Below are 20,713 nucleotides of genomic sequence, written 5' to 3' on the forward strand. Positions count from 1 at the left end.
AGATAATGATGTGCATGCTCTTAGATTAGTTGGATAGAGGAGCCCGAGTAGTGTACCCAGATGCTATGGAGGCAAGGCTCGGGTTTCAGACAGATGTCATGGCAGAACACATGGACACTATCAAGGACTACCAATCTTGGCATCAATATGTTATTGTTGATCAGCATGAGGATGTCGAGTAGTTGGACTTCTATAGTTGTCTAGTTTGGCTTGTTCAAGCCATTTTTCACATGGGTACATATGCATTGTAATGTTGAGTCATGTCAAGTGTAAGTCAAGTCTCAATAGTGGATGTAACAGTCATAGATTAGGTGAAGAGTCATGAGGGTAGTTAATGGTCACAAAGGGGAATGTCAAGGTTAACCCCACCCTTTGATATAAATAGTCCCTCATAACTCATTGTAGAGGATTTTGGTCAGCCAAGCTTCTATTAAGACTTTCATGAAGAAAGCTTGGATAGTATTGTAACGCGCCTTAGCTTCTCCACTGCACAAAGCTAGTACATCTCTTTGGAGGAGCAGGCGGATGTGGCTGTAACGTTTCACTGATGGGGCTTGCAGGTTTACATGAATGTATTGTATGATTGGAACTTACACTTATATATAATAAGTGCCAGCACATTTTCATGCATATGTTGTTATTATAGTTGGACTGCTCTAGTTTCCTTAATGATATATGTTGTTTTAAGTTACGCATTTGTGTATGAATTGATTCGTATGAAATTATATGAATCTTGTTGCAAATGTGTTGTATATGCTATTAATGTTGTCCCGACTATGTCGATTTCTCTGCTAGACACCAGACAGACCTTTTGCATGAACCTTGCTATAACAACCATTGCACTCATTCAGACTGATCATGAGTGTTGTACATGTTATCTTACCTTGTATGTTGCGACTACCGCATCCGAGTGGACTGCTCCACTGGACACTGTGTATGTCCTTTTGTGTTCTGTGTTCCTAGTTGAGTTGGCACTGATCCCTTTCAACCTGGAACTCACCTTAACCCTTATCTCCCCCCTTATGTTTTAGAACCTCTCATACACCTTCCTTGACTCACTGCAGCAGTCACACCCTTGCTACTGACAGAGTTATCTTACTTGCCTCTGTACAACATCGTGGTCAAGGCATTACCTTACGACCGACTACAGTGACTCCTACACCAAATGGTCTGAGGTCTAATTAGGACTTCTTATCGGGGATATCCCCTTGAAATGTTGGTAGGTACAACACCATCAACATTTCTGGTGCTAGAAGGAGGGCTTGATGACAACTGTGTCCTCTGATCCAGTTTTTAACCTTTGCACACCTTTCATGGAGTCTTGCATGTAGAAATTTTGAATAATATGACACATATTCAACAGAGATTATCCTGATCATACAATTTAAGCGGAACATGTATAATACATAATCTCCTCTACGTTGATCATCAATTTACAGAAGCAGAAACATTCACAGGCACAGATAGAAGCATCAATCAAACTCATAAACACAGTATGTATCCCGGGGAAAGCATCTCGCTAAAAACCCCACACTATCTGTATATTATATTGATTGAATCATGTAACATTACAAAGCATAATACTTCTCACAAGTATCTCCACCTGTTACACACAATACAGCTCAGATTTGATCTCCAAATCTATCCCACTGCTTGCCTGCCTCCACTGCTCAAACCTGCTCGAGAACTGATGAGAATTGCTTCCCAAACTCGATTTTACATTGCAAAATAGTCACCCACACTATGTTGGACGTGAGCAACAGCTATAATATCATGAAGATACGTGAGCAAACTCATTGGCATACTCAATCCTTTGATTGTGCAAATCATCATGCACAGCTATAGTCACAACTGATAGCAATCTGATCCTCTAACACTTGTCCCTGCTGAACTGAACATGCACTGACATGCAACTGAGTTAACTGATGTATTCTATAGTTGCATTATGAGTTAATAACTTGTGAATTAATTAATAACTAATTCACCCAACTCATCTTTAGTCTATTGATCAGTTAGACTAAATACAACCAGTTTAACAAAGCTAAACTGAACACAACTCCATCAACTGTACCTCCAGTCCACTAAACTCAACTCACTTGAGTTCTAACTGAAGTCATGCATGCAACAACTCAACTGACTCATAAGAAAAACGAATTTCCTTCTGACAGCTGCATGTGCCACTTCCGTAGCTCAAACTGAAGTGCTCCAAGAGAATAAGATTAAGTTTATAGTCCAAATATTATTGTGAGATAATAATATTTGACTTTTCTATTTTTGACTTTGATCACTCACACTGTGATCACTCACACTGTAATCACTCACACTGTGATCACTCACACTTTCATCAAAAATAGAAGTCCATCTATTTTTCCCAACTTGATCAATCATCCATAGACATGATCCATATGTCTAAAAATAGACATAGTCTAAAAATAGACTTGCGCCAAAAATAGCCTGCGGGCCCACTTAGTGAAGGCGACTCTTTTCACTAAGCTCCATCATCTTGTTGCACTCTCAACAAGCATTTCTTGTTGCACACTTTTCAACACTCCCTCTCAACAAGAAAGGCTTCCTCTCAAACCCGATCCTGTAACTCTGGAATGTTCTCCATGCAACACATCTGGCCGGTCCACTTGCTCTGTCATCAAAGTCTCTGACTGCTATTGCCTCTGTCAACTGAAACTCTGCATCTCTGTGCTCTTCAGTATCTGACTGCTCTAGCCTCTGTCACTTTGATCTCTGACTGCATCCGTGCTGCTGCTAGTTCTATCTCCCAGCATTGCATCCGCACTGCACCTCCCAACTGACCTCCCTGTTGGGATAGAAACATCCTCTGATGCTGAAGCTCTACCTGCTGCTAACAAGTGCTCCCTCTCTGACATCTGCGCTACTGCAACATCTCCATGCATCTCGCACCATTGCACACCTCTCTGTGCCACCTAGCACTGTGCAAAACACTTGTGCCTCTCGCATTGCTACAGCCTGCTAGCTATGCGCTGTCCTGGGATTCCCTGCACTGTCGCTCTCTCTGCCGCTCCATCTGCATCTGTCTCTACCCAATCAGTCAGTTCCTGCTACTACACATCGGGGCTCCCGTAGCAAGGTCTCATCCAAGAGGTTGGGTACCTCAAGGATCCTGCCCCTCCTCCTTGGGACAATCAATCCACATCACCCCACCTCCTACCTGGAGGTATGGCTGCATGCGATCCCTCAGCCCACCTGGCTTGAAGTTTCCCCCTACTGGAGGTCTCTGGATGAGTAGATGTCTCTACTCGATCTCCTCTCAGCTTCCCCTGTTGTGGCTCCTCCACAATCTCCTGAAGCTGCTGCACCAATCGTGGCTCCTCCACAATCGTCTGAGACTTCTTCTGGCTCTGCATGTTGAGAGGTAATATACGCTCCCTCTCAACCACCAAGTCTCCATCAGTTGCCTTGCTGCTTAAGGCTTTGCATGCATCTTGAACCTCAAGAGCATACAGGTTCCTGACCCGTAAACCAATCTCATGACATCGAAAGCATCTCACCTTCGACTTGTCAACCTTCTTCCCATCACTGGAAGAACAAGATTCGAAAAGAGAAACCTTCTCCTTCCCCTTCTTCGCCTTACTCGCTAAGGCACAGTTCTCCTCATCATGCATAGATGAAGAACTGTCTCTGGTGCTCCGTCTAATCTCCTCCTGCACAAGATCTGACCAAAGTCTCTCCCATCCTGGCAGTTTCTCCCTTCCATTCACCGAGTCCTGGTAGCTATGCCAACTCTTAGGAAGGTCAAGGAGTCCTAGACTCACCATCCTCATCATCAACAGTAACCCCCACACTTCCCAGCTCATCTCGACACTGAGTGAACCTCGTGAGATACTGGGGCATACTATCTCCATTCTCGAACTGAATGTTTCTGAGTTTTATCTCTTGCTTTGGAATTAAATTCGAATTCCACCAGCACAAAACTCAACTGCTTCCGATCTAGAATTCGTGAGAACAAAATATTTCTCGTACAGAGATTGACTGTATGGGCTTTCACCGGATATTTCACCTTCCAAAGGAAGGATGAATCCAGAGGCTACCTGGCCCGATTACAGGCTCTGCCTAGAGAAATAGAATGTAAACACTTCCTGAATAGTAGATCTGATGATCAATCCTCGCTTGATATCCTGTAAAAATCTCTTCTACAAATCAAGCTGCTCTGATACCATGTAGAAATTTTGAATAATATGACACATATTCAATAGAGATTATCCTGATCATACAATTTAAGCGGAACATGTATAATACATAATCTCCTCTACGTTGATCATCAATTTACAGAAGCAGAAACATTCACAGGCACAGATAGAAGCATCAATCAAACTCATAAACACAGTATGTATCCCGGGGAAAGCATCTCGCTAAAAACCCCACACTATCTGTATATTATATTGATTGAATCATGTAACATTACAAAGCATAATACTTCTCACAAGTATCTCCACCTGTTACACACAATACAGCTCAGATTTGATCTCCAAATCTATCCCACTGCTTGCCTGCCTCCACTGCTCAAACCTGCTCGAGAACTGATGAGAATTGCTTCCCAAACTCGATTTTACATTGCAAAATAGTCACCCACACTATGTTGGACGTGAGCAACAGCTATAATATCATGAAGATACGTGAGCAAACTCATTGGCATACTCAATCCTTTGATTGTGCAAATCATCATGCACAGCTATAGTCACAACTGATAGCAATCTGATCCTCTAACACTTGTCCCTGCTGAACTGAACATGCACTGACATGCAACTGAGTTAACTGATGTATTCTATAGTTGCATTATGAGTTAATAACTTGTGAATTAATTAATAACTAATTCACCCAACTCATCTTTAGTCTATTGATCAGTTAGACTAAATACAACCAGTTTAACAAAGCTAAACTGAACACAACTCCATCAACTGTACCTCCAGTCCACTAAACTCAACTCACTTGAGTTCTAACTGAAGTCATGCATGCAACAACTCAACTGACTCATAAGAAAAACGAATTTCCTTCTGACAGCTGCATGTGCCACTTCCGTAGCTCAAACTGAAGTGCTCCAAGAGAATAAGATTAAGTTTATAGTCCAAATATTATTGTGAGATAATAATATTTGACTTTTCTATTTTTGACTTTGATCACTCACACTGTGATCACTCACACTGTAATCACTCACACTGTGATCACTCACACTTTCATCAAAAATAGAAGTCCATCTATTTTTCCCAACTTGATCAATCATCCATAGACATGATCCATATGTCTAAAAATAGACATAGTCTAAAAATAGACTTGCGCCAAAAATAGCCTGCGGGCCCACTTAGTGAAGGCGACTCTTTTCACTAAGCTCCATCATCTTGTTGCACTCTCAACAAGCATTTCTTGTTGCACACTTTTCAACACTCCCTCTCAACAAGAAAGGCTTCCTCTCAAACCCGATCCTGTAACTCTGGAATGTTCTCCATGCAACACATCTGGCCGGTCCACTTGCTCTGTCATCAAAGTCTCTGACTGCTATTGCCTCTGTCAACTGAAACTCTGCATCTCTGTGCTCTTCAGTATCTGACTGCTCTAGCCTCTGTCACTTTGATCTCTGACTGCATCCGTGCTGCTGCTAGTTCTATCTCCCAGCATTGCATCCGCACTGCACCTCCCAACTGACCTCCCTGTTGGGATAGAAACATCCTCTGATGCTGAAGCTCTACCTGCTGCTAACAAGTGCTCCCTCTCTGACATCTGCGCTACTGCAACATCTCCATGCATCTCGCACCATTGCACACCTCTCTGTGCCACCTAGCACTGTGCAAAACACTTGTGCCTCTCGCATTGCTACAGCCTGCTAGCTATGCGCTGTCCTGGGATTCCCTGCACTGTCGCTCTCTCTGCCGCTCCATCTGCATCTGTCTCTACCCAATCAGTCAGTTCCTGCTACTACACATCGGGGCTCCCGTAGCAAGGTCTCATCCAAGAGGTTGGGTACCTCAAGGATCCTGCCCCTCCTCCTTGGGACAATCAATCCACATCACCCCACCTCCTACCTGGAGGTATGGCTGCATGCGATCCCTCAGCCCACCTGGCTTGAAGTTTCCCCCTACTGGAGGTCTCTGGATGAGTAGATGTCTCTACTCGATCTCCTCTCAGCTTCCCCTGTTGTGGCTCCTCCACAATCTCCTGAAGCTGCTGCACCAATCGTGGCTCCTCCACAATCGTCTGAGACTTCTTCTGGCTCTGCATGTTGAGAGGTAATATACGCTCCCTCTCAACCACCAAGTCTCCATCAGTTGCCTTGCTGCTCAAGGCTTTGCATGCATCTTGAACCTCAAGAGCATACAGGTTCCTGACCCGTAAACCAATCTCATGACAACGAAAGCATCTCACCTTCGACTTGTCAACCTTCTTCCCATCACTGGAAGAACAAGATTCGAAAAGAGAAACCTTCTCCTTCCCCTTCTTCGCCTTACTCGCTAAGGCACAGTTCTCCTCATCATGCATAGATGAAGAACTGTCTCTGGTGCTCCGTCTAATCTCCTCCTGCACAAGATCTGACCAAAGTCTCTCCCATCCTGGCAGTTTCTCCCTTCCATTCACCGAGTCCTGGTAGCTATGCCAACTCTTAGGAAGGTCAAGGAGTCCTAGACTCACCATCCTCATCATCAACAGTAACCCCCACACTTCCCAGCTCATCTCGACACTGAGTGAACCTCGTGAGATACTGGGGCATACTATCTCCATTCTCGAACTGAATGTTTCTGAGTTTTATCTCTTGCTTTGGAATTAAATTCGAATTCCACCAGCACAAAACTCAACTGCTTCCGATCTAGAATTCGTGAGAACAAAATATTTCTCGTACAGAGATTGACTGTATGGGCTTTCACCGGATATTTCACCTTCCAAAGGAAGGATGAATCCAGAGGCTACCTGGCCCGATTACAGGCTCTGCCTAGAGAAATAGAATGTAAACACTTCCTGAATAGTAGATCTGATGATCAATCCTCGCTTGATATCCTGTAAAAATCTCTTCTACAAATCAAGCTGCTCTGATACCATGTAGAAATTTTGAATAATATGACACATATTCAATAGAGATTATCCTGATCATACAATTTAAGCGGAACATGTATAATACATAATCTCCTCTACGTTGATCATCAATTTACAGAAGCAGAAACATTCACAGGCACAGATAGAAGCATCAATCAAACTCATAAACACAGTATGTATCCCGGGGAAAGCATCTCGCTAAAAACCCCACACTATCTGTATATTATATTGATTGAATCATGTAACATTACAAAGCATAATACTTCTCACAAGTATCTCCACCTGTTACACACAATACAGCTCAGATTTGATCTCCAAATCTATCCCACTGCTTGCCTGCCTCCACTGCTCAAACCTGCTCGAGAACTGATGAGAATTGCTTCCCAAACTCGATTTTACATTGCAAAATAGTCACCCACACTATGTTGGACGTGAGCAACAGCTATAATATCATGAAGATACGTGAGCAAACTCATTGGCATACTCAATCCTTTGATTGTGCAAATCATCATGCACAGCTATAGTCACAACTGATAGCAATCTGATCCTCTAACACTTGTCCCTGCTGAACTGAACATGCACTGACATGCAACTGAGTTAACTGATGTATTCTATAGTTGCATTATGAGTTAATAACTTGTGAATTAATTAATAACTAATTCACCCAACTCATCTTTAGTCTATTGATCAGTTAGACTAAATACAACCAGTTTAACAAAGCTAAACTGAACACAACTCCATCAACTGTACCTCCAGTCCACTAAACTCAACTCACTTGAGTTCTAACTGAAGTCATGCATGCAACAACTCAACTGACTCATAAGAAAAACGAATTTCCTTCTGACAGCTGCATGTGCCACTTCCGTAGCTCAAACTGAAGTGCTCCAAGAGAATAAGATTAAGTTTATAGTCCAAATATTATTGTGAGATAATAATATTTGACTTTTCTATTTTTGACTTTGATCACTCACACTGTGATCACTCACACTGTAATCACTCACACTGTGATCACTCACACTTTCATCAAAAATAGAAGTCCATCTATTTTTCCCAACTTGATCAATCATCCATAGACATGATCCATATGTCTAAAAATAGACATAGTCTAAAAATAGACTTGCGCCAAAAATAGCCTGCGGGCCCACTTAGTGAAGGCGACTCTTTTCACTAAGCTCCATCATCTTGTTGCACTCTCAACAAGCATTTCTTGTTGCACACTTTTCAACATTGCACTCTTCTTCCCCTGCGGTGTTTTTCAAATCGTGAAGATGTCTCCATCACGGGGAATCTTTTCAATCTCTTTTCCTCTCACATGTATGGTGGTGAAGGCGAAGTGGCCTGGCCTGAGCACTTACATAACTTTATTTCCATGCTTCATGAGGAAGATGAGTTTTCTGACAAACATGCTAGTTTTGTGCTTGCATACACACTTCACGAATCTCCATTTCGTTGGTTTCTTAGCCTACTGGCTCACACCGTGCACTCATTTGAGCACTTTTGTGATCTTAATGAAGACATGTTCTATCATTTTTATCTAGACCATCTTGACCGGAAACGGTTACAACAACAGAGGGCTCTGCATGGATCGGTTATTGATTTTTTGTAGCGTTTCTATGACTTGCAATTTCAAGCTCTGAGGAGCCAGATGAAATTTCCTTATCTTTGGGACCGGTTCAAGTATTGCCTTAAGAAATCTGCCTGTCCCAAGGGAAAGTTTGAAATCAAGCCTTGTTCAACATTCTTCATTGATGGAGCTGCGAAATCTCATGTGGATGCAGACACCATCTCAACTGACTGTCTGCCTCCCTCTCATTCAACTGCTCCACCATTGTTGAGTGATGTTGAAGAGCATACTCACACACATGTCCATCCTTCACACTCTCCCAACATCACTTCACTCAATTTTCACACAGATGTGGTTGTGATTCCATTGATTTCTCATATGCATTCTTTTCTACGACCTCCGTCTTTGTACTTCGGTGTTCCTCCAAATGATGTTGTCTTGTGTTTGTCTATTCCAAACTCTTCACTTGTTGTGAATGAGGAGAAACCCATTGACGGAGTTGGTGTTGCACAACCAACATGAACTGTCATTCATGAAGAGTATGAGTGGGAGCTTGAACATCGACACTCGGCGAACGCTGACTCCATTTCGTTTGAGCCCCCTCTGTTCTTTCCTAACCTCTTGGTGAACCTACCATCCATGATTTTTCATGTGTGTCTTCATCTACAGATGCACCCATTGTTGATCACTCGCAGGACTCACCAAATGTTAGTACATCATTCAACAACGGAGAGGATAAGTTACTCATTGAAGATCAACTTGATCCTTCATTTGTATTTTCTAGAGACACAAAATATGAGTTTGTTCACTTTTCATCTACCCCTCTATTTGATTTATCTGATCATGAGGATTCCGAAGAATTCATTGATTTTCTTGATCGTGGAGGTCGTGATCCATTTACTCCCATTTTTTATCATGATCATGACTCTATGGTAGTTGATCTTTCGAAGCCACCAGTTTATGATGATCTACCTAATGATGAAGTTGAGACACCTGAGATTGTCGAGGCACTTCAGCCCGAGTTGATGGTTATGTCAGGTCCTCACTCTCTTGGGGTTAGTCTCATTTCTGATCATGAAATTGTTTAATCACCTAAGGCTCCTCATCACTCATCTGTATGCATTGAAGATCCATCTCACTCACAAATCACACTTCTCCACTTGAACTGCACGATCCCATTGCCCATGCATTGGAGGAGTCTTACATTGCAAACACTCATTCGTGACGCAAGTTATCTATGTTTCTTTCGTTTGCTTTCATGTCATATTCAAGAATGTGCTTGTGTTTCAAAGTTGCACGTAGTGTCACACATCACCATGGTAATTCCACAGACTGCCCTTCATGCACATGCACTCACTTATGTCCTGTGGGCACTTTGAAACATGAAGTGTGGTTGTCTTCATTGTTATATCCTTCTTGTTTGTTCGCACAACTGGGTTGCTCGTGGACCAAGCCTTCACCAACATGGGTCTACCATTGCATCGATGGTTGTGTTGGAAGTATCACTTCACATGATTAGGCCCATGTACCGTGTAGGTTTTAACCCCGTACAGAAATTACCTGCATACGAATTCTAAAACACATAAAATAAACAATGCGAGAGCATAACACATAAAACACATATACATAGTGATTTTCCCCTGGATCCCAAAACCGGGACTACCAGCTTGATTTTTCATTATGTTCCTTTCAATGTTACAATACATATTTATACATGCCGAAGCATCCAATACCGTGGACCAAAAAACCATCGCGTCCAATACCATGGACCGAAAACCATCGCATCCAAAAACATGTGTGAAAATCATGCACATAACCATAGGTGGGTCCGCCCAGCCTAACATAGGATCCAAAACCAAAATTTTCCGAGGTGCTTCCCCGGACCCCATATAGTGGGGTTACCTACACCCCTCAAACCCCCTGTGACCCCCCTGCTACGCAATCGGCACAACGAAGGGGGGGCTCCGCCCCCGCTCTAACCCCCCCGTTAACTACGTGGGCTAGTCGTGGAAAGAATATAACACAAACCAACACACCGTTAGTGTAGAAGTAGGAGTAGTGTTTGCTTTAAGTTGCTTGCTTGCATGCTTGTTTGCTTACATGCTTCATTTTCTTGTTTGTTTGCTTGCTTGTTTGTTTACTTGCTTTGCTTTTACTTTTTCTTCTGCTCTTGCTTTTCTTTGTTGTTTATCAGTTCACTTGTTTCATTCGTAGGATAGTTTTGCATGAAACCATATATGACTCTTGAAGCAAGCTAGGTAAAATACAAGAGGGCTTGTACAGTTATCACTACTTGGTTATCTGTCATCTTGCCTCTGTATGATGATATTTTTGCTTTTATTCCATGATACGTCAAAGCAAAATATGTATTGTTCAAAGTGAACCTTGGTGAAAACACAACGTTTGCGCGCTAACTAGTGTCACCTTCTCTAGTCAGTTGTTTTTGGATTAACCTTTGTCATCTTAGTCAAGTAAAGTAAGGTGAGGGGGGAACCTTAACAGGCACATCAGAGATACAATAAGCTACTTCTATGCTAGAACAACCTCTTTTGCTCTCAATAAGTCGGGATCCCTCTTCCACCTCTGAAATGAATAAGTTCTATGCACAATGAAAATGAAAATGAAAAAAATGAAAAATGAATAAGTCGAAAGAAGAGAAAGGCTTCCTACACAAGGAGGTGATGCAAGTAACTCTGTTGGGGTACTGACCAAGCTCGCTAGAAGCAGAGCCATGCTTGTGTTCCTATGTGACTCCACCAGGGTATTGTCCAGGCTCGCTGGAAGTGGAGCAACACCAGAGATGAACCTAAGACTCTGACGACTATACTACTTGTGCACTTATATACCCCTCAACCCAATTGAAACAAGTGTGTTTCCTTGGCTTGGAATGTGTGTCAATCAACCAAGAGTTTGGCAGATGCTACATTTTACAATCAAGTTAGTGTGAATCCAAGATGAGTTGAAGACTGAAAAATACTTCCAGAGGTGTAAGACTTTCTTTTCACGAACAAGGTCTATTCAGAGAGCTGGAGTTCTACCAGTGTGTTGCCAAGTGTTGTAGCGGCTACAACCACCCTCCAAAATTTTGCCTTAACCTATTTTGGAGCCTCCCTACCAACCTTTCACAACACTTTTTCTTGCTTCGTCAAGTACTCAAGCTTTGGTGTTTTCCTCGCACAAAGGCAGCCTGTCGATCACAGTTGATCCATTTCCCTCACAGGTTGTTCACCCAGACTTGGTCCAGCTGCAGACTGAGCAGCTTCCCCTTGCAAATTGCACATTTCTGGAGGGTAGCTAGCCTTCCCTCTAGAAATTGCGCAATCCTCTCTGGAAGCCTACTGGGCTCCAAGATTGCGCAATCCTGCTAGCCAACAATCCCAACAGTATTTGCACAGATTTCCCCAACATGGCTATTCAGCCCAGGATTTGTGCAAATTTGGGTAGTAGTTAGCTCTGCCCAAAAATTGCACAATCCTCTTGGGTATTCAGCCTAGCTCCCAGCCAGGAATGCACATTTTTCCCAAGCAGTTGAGCAACTGCATGCACGAACAGTCTGGTTGACCAGTTCCATCCGAGACCAAGGAAACTTGACTTGCATGCATGCATGACTTGCTCTTCCGAAATAGCAAGAGACAACATGAAAAAGGCATCCCATTATTTAGGGAGCTATTATTAGTAGTCGGGGGTTACATGCAAAGTTGTTTTAGAAGTTTCCCTCCAAGTGTTGCTTTTTCCTAGATTTGTGGCATGCGCGTCATGAGACCAAACTTATTTATTTGACGCATCAGAGCTCATTCATTCATATCAATCTTGGAGCTCTACATCCCACAGCACATCTAGGATGCTTAGACACATCCAACTTAGCTATTCATGGGTAAGTGGCCTCAACTTGTCTTTTTCTGCATTTCTATCATTTTTTGTGTATTCGCTTGTGTGAGTGTTGTTTGCTTGATTTCGTTGAATGCTTGTTATCGTTTACATGTATCAATCTTTGTTGCCATCTCACTACTGTCGCATGCATGAAACTGTTTTGCACGGATGTTCACCCAACCAGCGAACTGCATCACCCACATGCATGTTGATCTGTTTTCTGAATCTTTCATTCATGTTTTGCATGCACCGTCAATCACTTCTGCTATCACTTAGTGTCGCCATGCATTCACTGTTTTATTTGCTTCCAGTTGCCCATCGGTGAGTCGAGCCAACCTTGGCTCGGACTCTACTTTCACCAAGGCTGCATTACGCAATCTGGGGGAGAAAGTCTCACCTTCCTCTCCAGAAATGTGCATTCTTTCCCAGCACTAGACTCCAGGACCGTTTTCCGCATTTCTGGAGGACAGTGGCTGCTTGGCGCAAGAATTTGTGCAAATCTGTCCCTGGGCCAGCAGTCCTTCCCAGGTGGAATTGCTCATTGCGCAATCCCAACAGCCAGCTGCCTAATTGTATTGCGCATTTCGCAGATCCAACAGCCAATCCTGCCCCCCAGATAGCCCAAACTGCCTTTTGCACAGTTCTGGTAGCTAGTCACCTAGCCTTCGAGTGAAATTTGCGCAATCTTTCTCATCAATTCCCTAGGTATGTGTTATGTCCTTCCTTGGATTTTCTTTGTTTCCACTGACGTATTTCTCGCCATGCATGTTGCTTGTTTCCAAATATTTCAGGTGTTCATCTGTCTCAGTGGCTTCCAAGGGAACAGGATCATAGGACACTAATCGTGTTGCAGCTGGAACAATAGTTGAGCAGGTGTCCTCTAGTCTACCAATCTATGAAGATACGAAGTTGTATCTAGACAAGGACATTAAATTGAAGTGGCAAGAGCTTAATGAAACATTCACATGAACTTTTTGTGAAGACCTCAAAGACAGCCAGGTGTACGTGAACATTCACAAGTCCGACTTGGATCGGATTGCATGCATATACCCTGCATTCCCATGCATGGACATGATTCACTGGATCATCTCTCACACTGACCCTGAGACAATGACCTTGAGCAGTGTCAATGGGATGAAGCTTGCAACCTTTTGGGCACGAGATTATGATGAGATGTATCAGATGTCAGAGCCCGCGACAGTCATGATTCCTCCATTCATCTTGCCCAACAGCAGTGATAACTCCAGAGACATTTTGAAGGAATGGGTAAAGGAGCCAGCTTGTTTCAGGATGACACCCAACCAGATCTACAAGAAAATGATATTGAGGAAGGCGTACCAATACTTGGTCATATTCGCATGTCGACTGAGCGCCAAGAAAGCACTGAAACCTTTCCTCAAAGTTGGGTGATCACCATTGGACCAACTGGCTAGAGAAGGAAGACCATGCAACTAGTCCGACATACTAGCCCATGAGTTGAAGGGACAAGTCACGAAGGCTCGACAATAACCTAAGGGTATGCATGCAAAGATTTACATGTCGGCCTACATCCTAGATGCAGTCTGTGCCCGACATGAGTTCTCGGTCTTGGAGTGGGCATGATCACTGGAAAAAACTGTTGTGAACACATATTTCAAGTTGTTTTCTGAATGTAGCTTCAAGGGAGTAATCATACAGTTTTCCAACCATTTTTTCACCCCAGTGTACAGGTTGATATTCGAACAAGATCCACCCTGCATGTCAAGGAAAGCATTAGAGGTGTTGTTAGTCATTGTATATTGGTATGCCTCACTGTTCGACACTTTCATCCGAATGTTCAGTGCGGAGAAGCCTCCGCATGTTGTTCCAAAGTTTGCCTTGGATTTACTTGTCATGCAAGAAGTATCATATCACATCTCAGAAGGATTGACAACTAGACCGCAACAGAAGAAGAAGGCACCTTGGCCCACTCTTTCATTGCAGATTGGGTTATATGAGATCCTAAGTATCAATCAAGTGAATGTTGAAGTAGAACAGATGAAGAAGTACCCGTTTGACCTCCGAAGCTTCAACCTGTATGACCCACATTACATTTTGAAGGATCACTACATGAGAGTTCAGTTCAACTGGATCCAATGAACAGGTCGGCTTCGCCGTAGAGTGGTTAGGAAAGCAACATGAAGCAGCATCATGGAGAGCACCAGCAATAGTAGTGGCAATAGTAGTAGTAGAGCCAAGCATACCTATGCACAACAAAAGGAAGAGGAAAATTGTCGACCGCATGGAGGAGGAGAAAAGCTACAAGTTTCGAGTAGATCCACTTGTAGAACAAGCAGCTATGGCTATTCAGGCAAAGAGGTAGTAGTGTGACAAGAGAATCGCACGAAGGCAGAGGGATAAGAAGAGAATGGAAGAAGCAGAGAAGGAGTTGCATGAGCTGAGGGAGAAACTTCGGAAAGAACAAGAGTTGTGCCAACAGGAGAAGGAAGCACAGCAGAAACAGATATAATAGGGGGTGCATCACATGTAGACAAACGAAGCAGCGCCCGTACAAGTGGTTGATTCATCTTAACAGTTGGCATCAGGTGAATAGGGTGGACCATCGTAGGGGTAAGACTTTTCTCATGAGATAGAACAGGCGCTTAAACAGTTGGATGTAGACATGAAGCAACAGGAGTTGGAACAAGACACCAACCTCATGCCTCACCACAAATAGGTTGAATCACCTACTTCGATGCATCTAGATGATGACCAAGTCTCGAATGACCATGGAGGCACTCAAATCCTTGATAGTCAACTGGAAGCAGAGGTGCACAACATCTCCTTTAACGACTCTCATCACTAAGTTGTGCAGTCTACAGAGTACCGACTCCGAAGGACCAAACATCTCTTGCACAAGTTGAAGAACAAGTGATCGTAACTGATGTGCACAAGCATCCATCTGCTTTGGCCGATGCAACTAGAGTATATGCCAAAGCCACTAGCTCAAGTGTTCTTTTCCTCATAGCTGAGAATGAGTGAATGGCGAAGGAGCTACAGGTGGCCAAGCAAGGAGGAGACTTGGTGACAATTATTGCCCGAGCTAAATTGAAGAAGGCATGACTAGATGAAGTATTTTCCCTTGATACAGTTATTCGAGCATTGTACTCCAAGTTTGGTACCATGCACCAAGCAATTGTCCATCTCCATGGATGGCAGCAGCGATGTGTGAGAAGAGCATGCGTATTAAGGAACATACATGTTGTTGTTTATAACATGCAAGCATGGGCGATGAAGTACAAGGGAGGCTTGCATCACCTGCCAAATATGATGAGGGCCAATGCGGTCGAGCTGCAAGCACGTATCCGGAGTCAGATCCGGAACTATGAAGACCTAATGTAACTCATTGCTAGCATACAGGTTTCCCATGCACGAGTATTGAAGAGCATGGATGTTATAGTGCACATTCATGTGATCCCATCACTTGGGAATCTCACCCAGGTGAATACAAAGAAGCAGGTCTGACAGGATCTTGACTCGTACTTCGACAAGTTGATGTGCACCACCACCAGCCCAAACTTGCCTATCAATGGCGACATCATGCGCAAGTACATTGCTGGTTTGGCCATATTGAAGACAATGATGTACATGATCCCAGATGAGTTGGACATAGGAGCTCGAGCAGTATACCCAGATGCTATGGAGGCAAGGTTCAGGTTTCAGATAGATGTCACGCCAGAACACACAGAAACTATCAAGGACTACCAATCTTGGCATCAATATGTTATTGTTGATCAACATGAGGATGTCGAGCAGTTGTACTTCTATAGTTGTCTAATTCATAATGATGTCTAGTTTGGCTTGTTCAAGCCATTATTCACATGGGTACATTTGCATTGTAATGTTGAGTCCTGTCAAGTGTAAGTCAAGTCTCAATAGTGGATGTAACAGTCATAGAGTAGGTGAAGAGTCATGAGGGTAGTTGAATGGTCACAAAGGGGAATGTCAAGGGTCACCCCACCCTTTTCTATAAATAGTCCCTCATAACTCATTGTAGACGCTTTTGGTCAACCAAGCTTCTATTAAGACTATCTTGAAGAAATCTTGGACAGTATTGTAACGCGCCTTGGCTTCTCTACTACACAGAGCTAGTACATCTCTTTGGAGGAGCAGGCAGACGTGGCTATTACATTTCATTGATGGGGATAGCAAGTTTACATGGATGTATTGTATGATTGGAGCTTACACTTTTATATAATAAGAGCCAACACATTTTCATACATATGTTGTTATTGTAGTTGGACTGCTCCAATTGCCTTAATGATATATGTTGTTTAACTTACGTATTTGTGTATGAACTAATTTGTATGCAATTATATGAATCTTGTTGCAAATGTGTTGTACATGTTGTTAATGTTGTCCCGTCCATGTCAACTACTCTGCCGACACCAGACAGACCTTTCGCCTGAACCTTGTTGTAACAACCGCTACACTCATTCGGACTGATCCATGAGTGTTGTACATGTTATCTTACCTGACTACCGCATCCGAGTGGACTGCTCCACCGAAAGCTGTGTATGTCCTTTTGGGTTGTGTGTTCCTAGATGAGTTGGGACTGATCCCTTTCAACCTGGAACTCACCTTCACCCTTATCTCCCCCCTTATGTGTTAGAACCTCTCATACACCTTCCTTAATCACTACAGCAATTACACCCTTGCTAGTAACAAAGTTATCTTACTTGCCTCTGTGCAACATCGCAGTCAAGGCATTAACTTATGACCCATTGCTAGGAATTCTACACCAAATAGTCTAAGGTCTAATTGGGATTTCTTACCAGGGAGATTCCCTTGACATGTTGGCTAGTCCAACACCGTCAACACCATCATAAAATTGTCAGCAACCCCTTTGCACTTTGTAGTGTGAAACCTTCCTAAGGTTGTGATAGAGAATTTAGGTGGATTCAAACAAAGATGGTTCCCCTGAGATATGAACCATAATCTTTGAAGGATATAGAACATATGGCCGAATATCGAAGTAGTCTTGCACTATTACAAGAATTAGGATTTCTTCCATTTTTGCATAAATTCGACGGGTTCGATACTTCCGTGGCTCTGGAATTTGCAAAGACATTCGAGGAAGGCCGAGCTAAGGTAAGCTCACTGGAATTTGAGGTCATGAAAGAATCTATAGCATGAGCTACAGGCTTGTCAACCACTGGGGAAAAATGGTTCAAAAGGAGAGGATCGAAAAGAAAAGATGGCGTCGATTTATGGTCGACTAGAAGCTCAAAGTCATCTGGAAGAAAGGGCTTCCATAGAGTGCCATGCTTGGGAAACGGCGAGACCTCCTATACATATTATAGAAGCTTCTGATCTGTGAGGGACATTACACATTAACATTCATATACCATATCCGGTTGTTGTTGCATTTTGAATCAGGGAAACACATCAATTTCAATTATTACATGCTCCAAAGTTTAGAGAAAATGGCGAAAGGAGTGCAGAATGGGGGTGCAAGCTGGGTTGTAGATAAACTGTATCTTCATGGGCTCATTGCAATCCTGGTTAAGAAAGATATGGAGGCTAGGGAAATAACTTGGGAGGCGTTCTTGAAAGAATTTTGGGAAAGAAGTGGAGGGGAGTCAACTGGAAAGAGTGCAAGAAAGAAGAGAAAGTTCGAGACTCCATGCCCTGCCAAGACAAATCAAGGACAATTGGGTGCAAGCAAAGGAGAAATTTGTTGAAGAAACTCCGTCCTCAGCAAAAAGAAGAACGACCAAGACCTCGACAAAGAAAAGTATTGTCTCTTCGAGGGAAAGTCGAGCTCAGCTGAGCTCGCCAATTTTGATTGACGAGTCACCCCAGGCTTCACCTAGAGATCACAACCTCTCGATTCTTGTAGATGCAGCAGCTCATACTGTGGTGAATGATGAAAATGCAGAGAAGGAGGACAACATACCATTTTCGACCTTCCTAAATAATTTGAAGAAGAAAATAATGGCACCAAGTGCAAGTAGAGACTCGGCAGAGGGTCAGGTAGATGACAAGGCGCAGCACATAGAAACCCTCGATAGTTTTGATGAACAGGGTGCTAAAGCCCCTGACAAGGTGAATGAATAGGGTACTGAAATCCTGATGAATTGAATGAACAGGGTACTAAAGCCCCTGATGAGGTGAATGAACAGGGTACTAAAACCCCTGATGAGTTAGATGCGTAGGGGAATGAAACCCTCAGTGACAAGGAAGCTACTGGCAAAGAAACCTTTGGTGATATTATGATGTAGACACTGGATGGCCAAGATGACTTTGATCTTGGCAATGACGGTACATGTTATGAATCAGTTGTAGAAAAAGTGCTTACACGAAAAAAATCTAGATATAGAGACCTCTACCCTCTATCTGAATAACCAGATAGTAGAGCTCGAACAACAAGTTCATGACTTGGAGGCATTAAACTAGGTCATGAAGGAGCAGACCTAGTAGAAGCAAGGCAAGATAGAGTTGGCAGAAGAGGTCAAAGAACAGAAACGTCAAGTGAAGGTATGGAAGTTTCGGGCTTCTAAATGCTACAAGCACCTCAAGAAGGTGACCAAACAACTTAAGAAAGCCCGAGGTAAGAAGACGAAGGTAGTGAAAGTAGGGATCAATATCCAAGTGCAAGATTGAAAGATGGCTCCCTATGTTGAAGATTTTTGTAGCAGGTAAAGGTTGTGTGAGGACACACAACAACTTAGGGATGGGAGGATGTTGGTAGCTGAAATGCTCTATTTTTACCCCCTTCCTATTTACAAAACCACAATCATTAACCTTTGTTTATCTTCATAAACCTCCTCATTCCTACAATAGTCCAAGAATAATGTCTATTCATACATAAACTTCATATTTCATTTTTAAGGTTTATTAGGTGCTTAATTAATAATTTTAAATAGATTTCGTGCATTTAATATTTCTTGTAACTTATGTTTACTTTCCTAAAGTATTTGATAAGCTAAAGTATTAATCATTATACTAGCTTGATCTAGTGCAGGTAGATTCCTGCACCATCGACAAATATCCGTTCCATGATCTCCGCAACATCTCGATCACTTCACACGGGCATCTTGGTCCATGTCATACAGTTCAGTTGTGGTAATCTGAAGTTGAACTCAAAGTGGAGGATAGTCAAGGATATAGCCGAGGATCAGGTCTACGGCCAACAAATAGTTCACACCTTATTATAACCACTGGCTTTATTTTGTAATTTTGTTTGTTATTCCATTTTAGCCGAAAGGCTTGATTTGGAATGACTATATAATTTTTGGTTACAACCACAGGTTGAAGGCTTGTATAAAATATATCTTTCAGATAGAACTAGGTTAGAAAGCGATAGCGATAGCATTACAGTTGTAATTTCTGGTTAATTTGTAATCTCGTTGCCACCCTCGTTCTAGGCTGGACTTGAACTCAAATGTATATTTGCTGATTGGAATCAATAAAAGGAGCTGCGCCATGATTTTTTATTTTGTGTTTTAATTCTTCATTGATATGTTATTAACATGTTGAAGGTTTTTGTTTCCTAAAACAAGAAACGAGTTGGTTGTCCAGGGCACAGCCAACCCAACTCACCCTCTTGCTTTCATTATCTTAAAGGTGTGTTAACTCTGTTTAATTGTAGAAGCGTGGTTTGAATCTTACTTTCGATCTTGCTTACGAATTCTGATTTATTTCATTAAAACAATCAAAGTGTGAATGGATCTATTGTTTTAAAGTTAAGTTGAATTAATTTACTCCCTATAATTTCCTTTCTGGTTTGCTTTCGCTTGGATCGTGCAGTTAAGATTATCCCTACACTAGTGCATGTAGGATTCTACACTCTGGTTTGCTAGTTTATTTACAGCAAGTGTTTTATTCTTTTCCCTTTATATGATTTAATCTATTTCTGCAAAGTAAGCGTTCATCATCAGAAGGAAGCATTTCTAATATTAAAGGTTAAACTTCTCAAGATTAAAGATGACTTCATGAGATAAGAAAAGAACGTTGTTGCAATATCTTAATTTATGACTGCACCTCATGATTTAAGGAAAAGGATTAAAAGTAATATGAAATATTATAGTGAACCATTTTGAGTTAGATTTGATTGCATGCAAAACCCTTTGACTGAAGAAAGTCTTCTTTAACTTTTGAATATTGTTTTCATCTTAAAAGTTTATTTCTATTTGCGAGATTCAGTTGATTAAAGAATTCTTTTTCGTGTGCAAGTTATTTCAGATTCTGCTCGCATTTTCAATT

The 20,713-nt window shown here is 42.4% G+C and overlaps 1 protein-coding gene across 1 annotated transcript in view; it reads right to left on the reverse strand.

Annotated features, from left to right (window-relative positions):
• LOC149227542 (clavaminate synthase-like protein At3g21360) overlaps window positions 1-12,944 on the reverse strand; it is a 188,246-nt gene extending 175,302 nt beyond the window's left edge. Inside the window, exon 1 of the mRNA XM_089380531.1 lies at window positions 12,885-12,944. Coding sequence (XP_089236657.1) covers window positions 12,885-12,944 — 60 coding nt within the window. The remainder of the gene's footprint in view (window positions 1-12,884) is intronic.
• Window positions 12,945-20,713: the final 7,769 nt, after the last annotated feature.

The sequence above is a fragment of the Pinus tabuliformis genome, chromosome J (assembly GCF_031772625.1).
Source record: "Pinus tabuliformis cultivar Carrire ecotype Pingquan chromosome J, CPIR1, whole genome shotgun sequence".
Lineage (NCBI taxonomy): Eukaryota > Viridiplantae > Streptophyta > Pinopsida > Pinales > Pinaceae > Pinus > Pinus tabuliformis.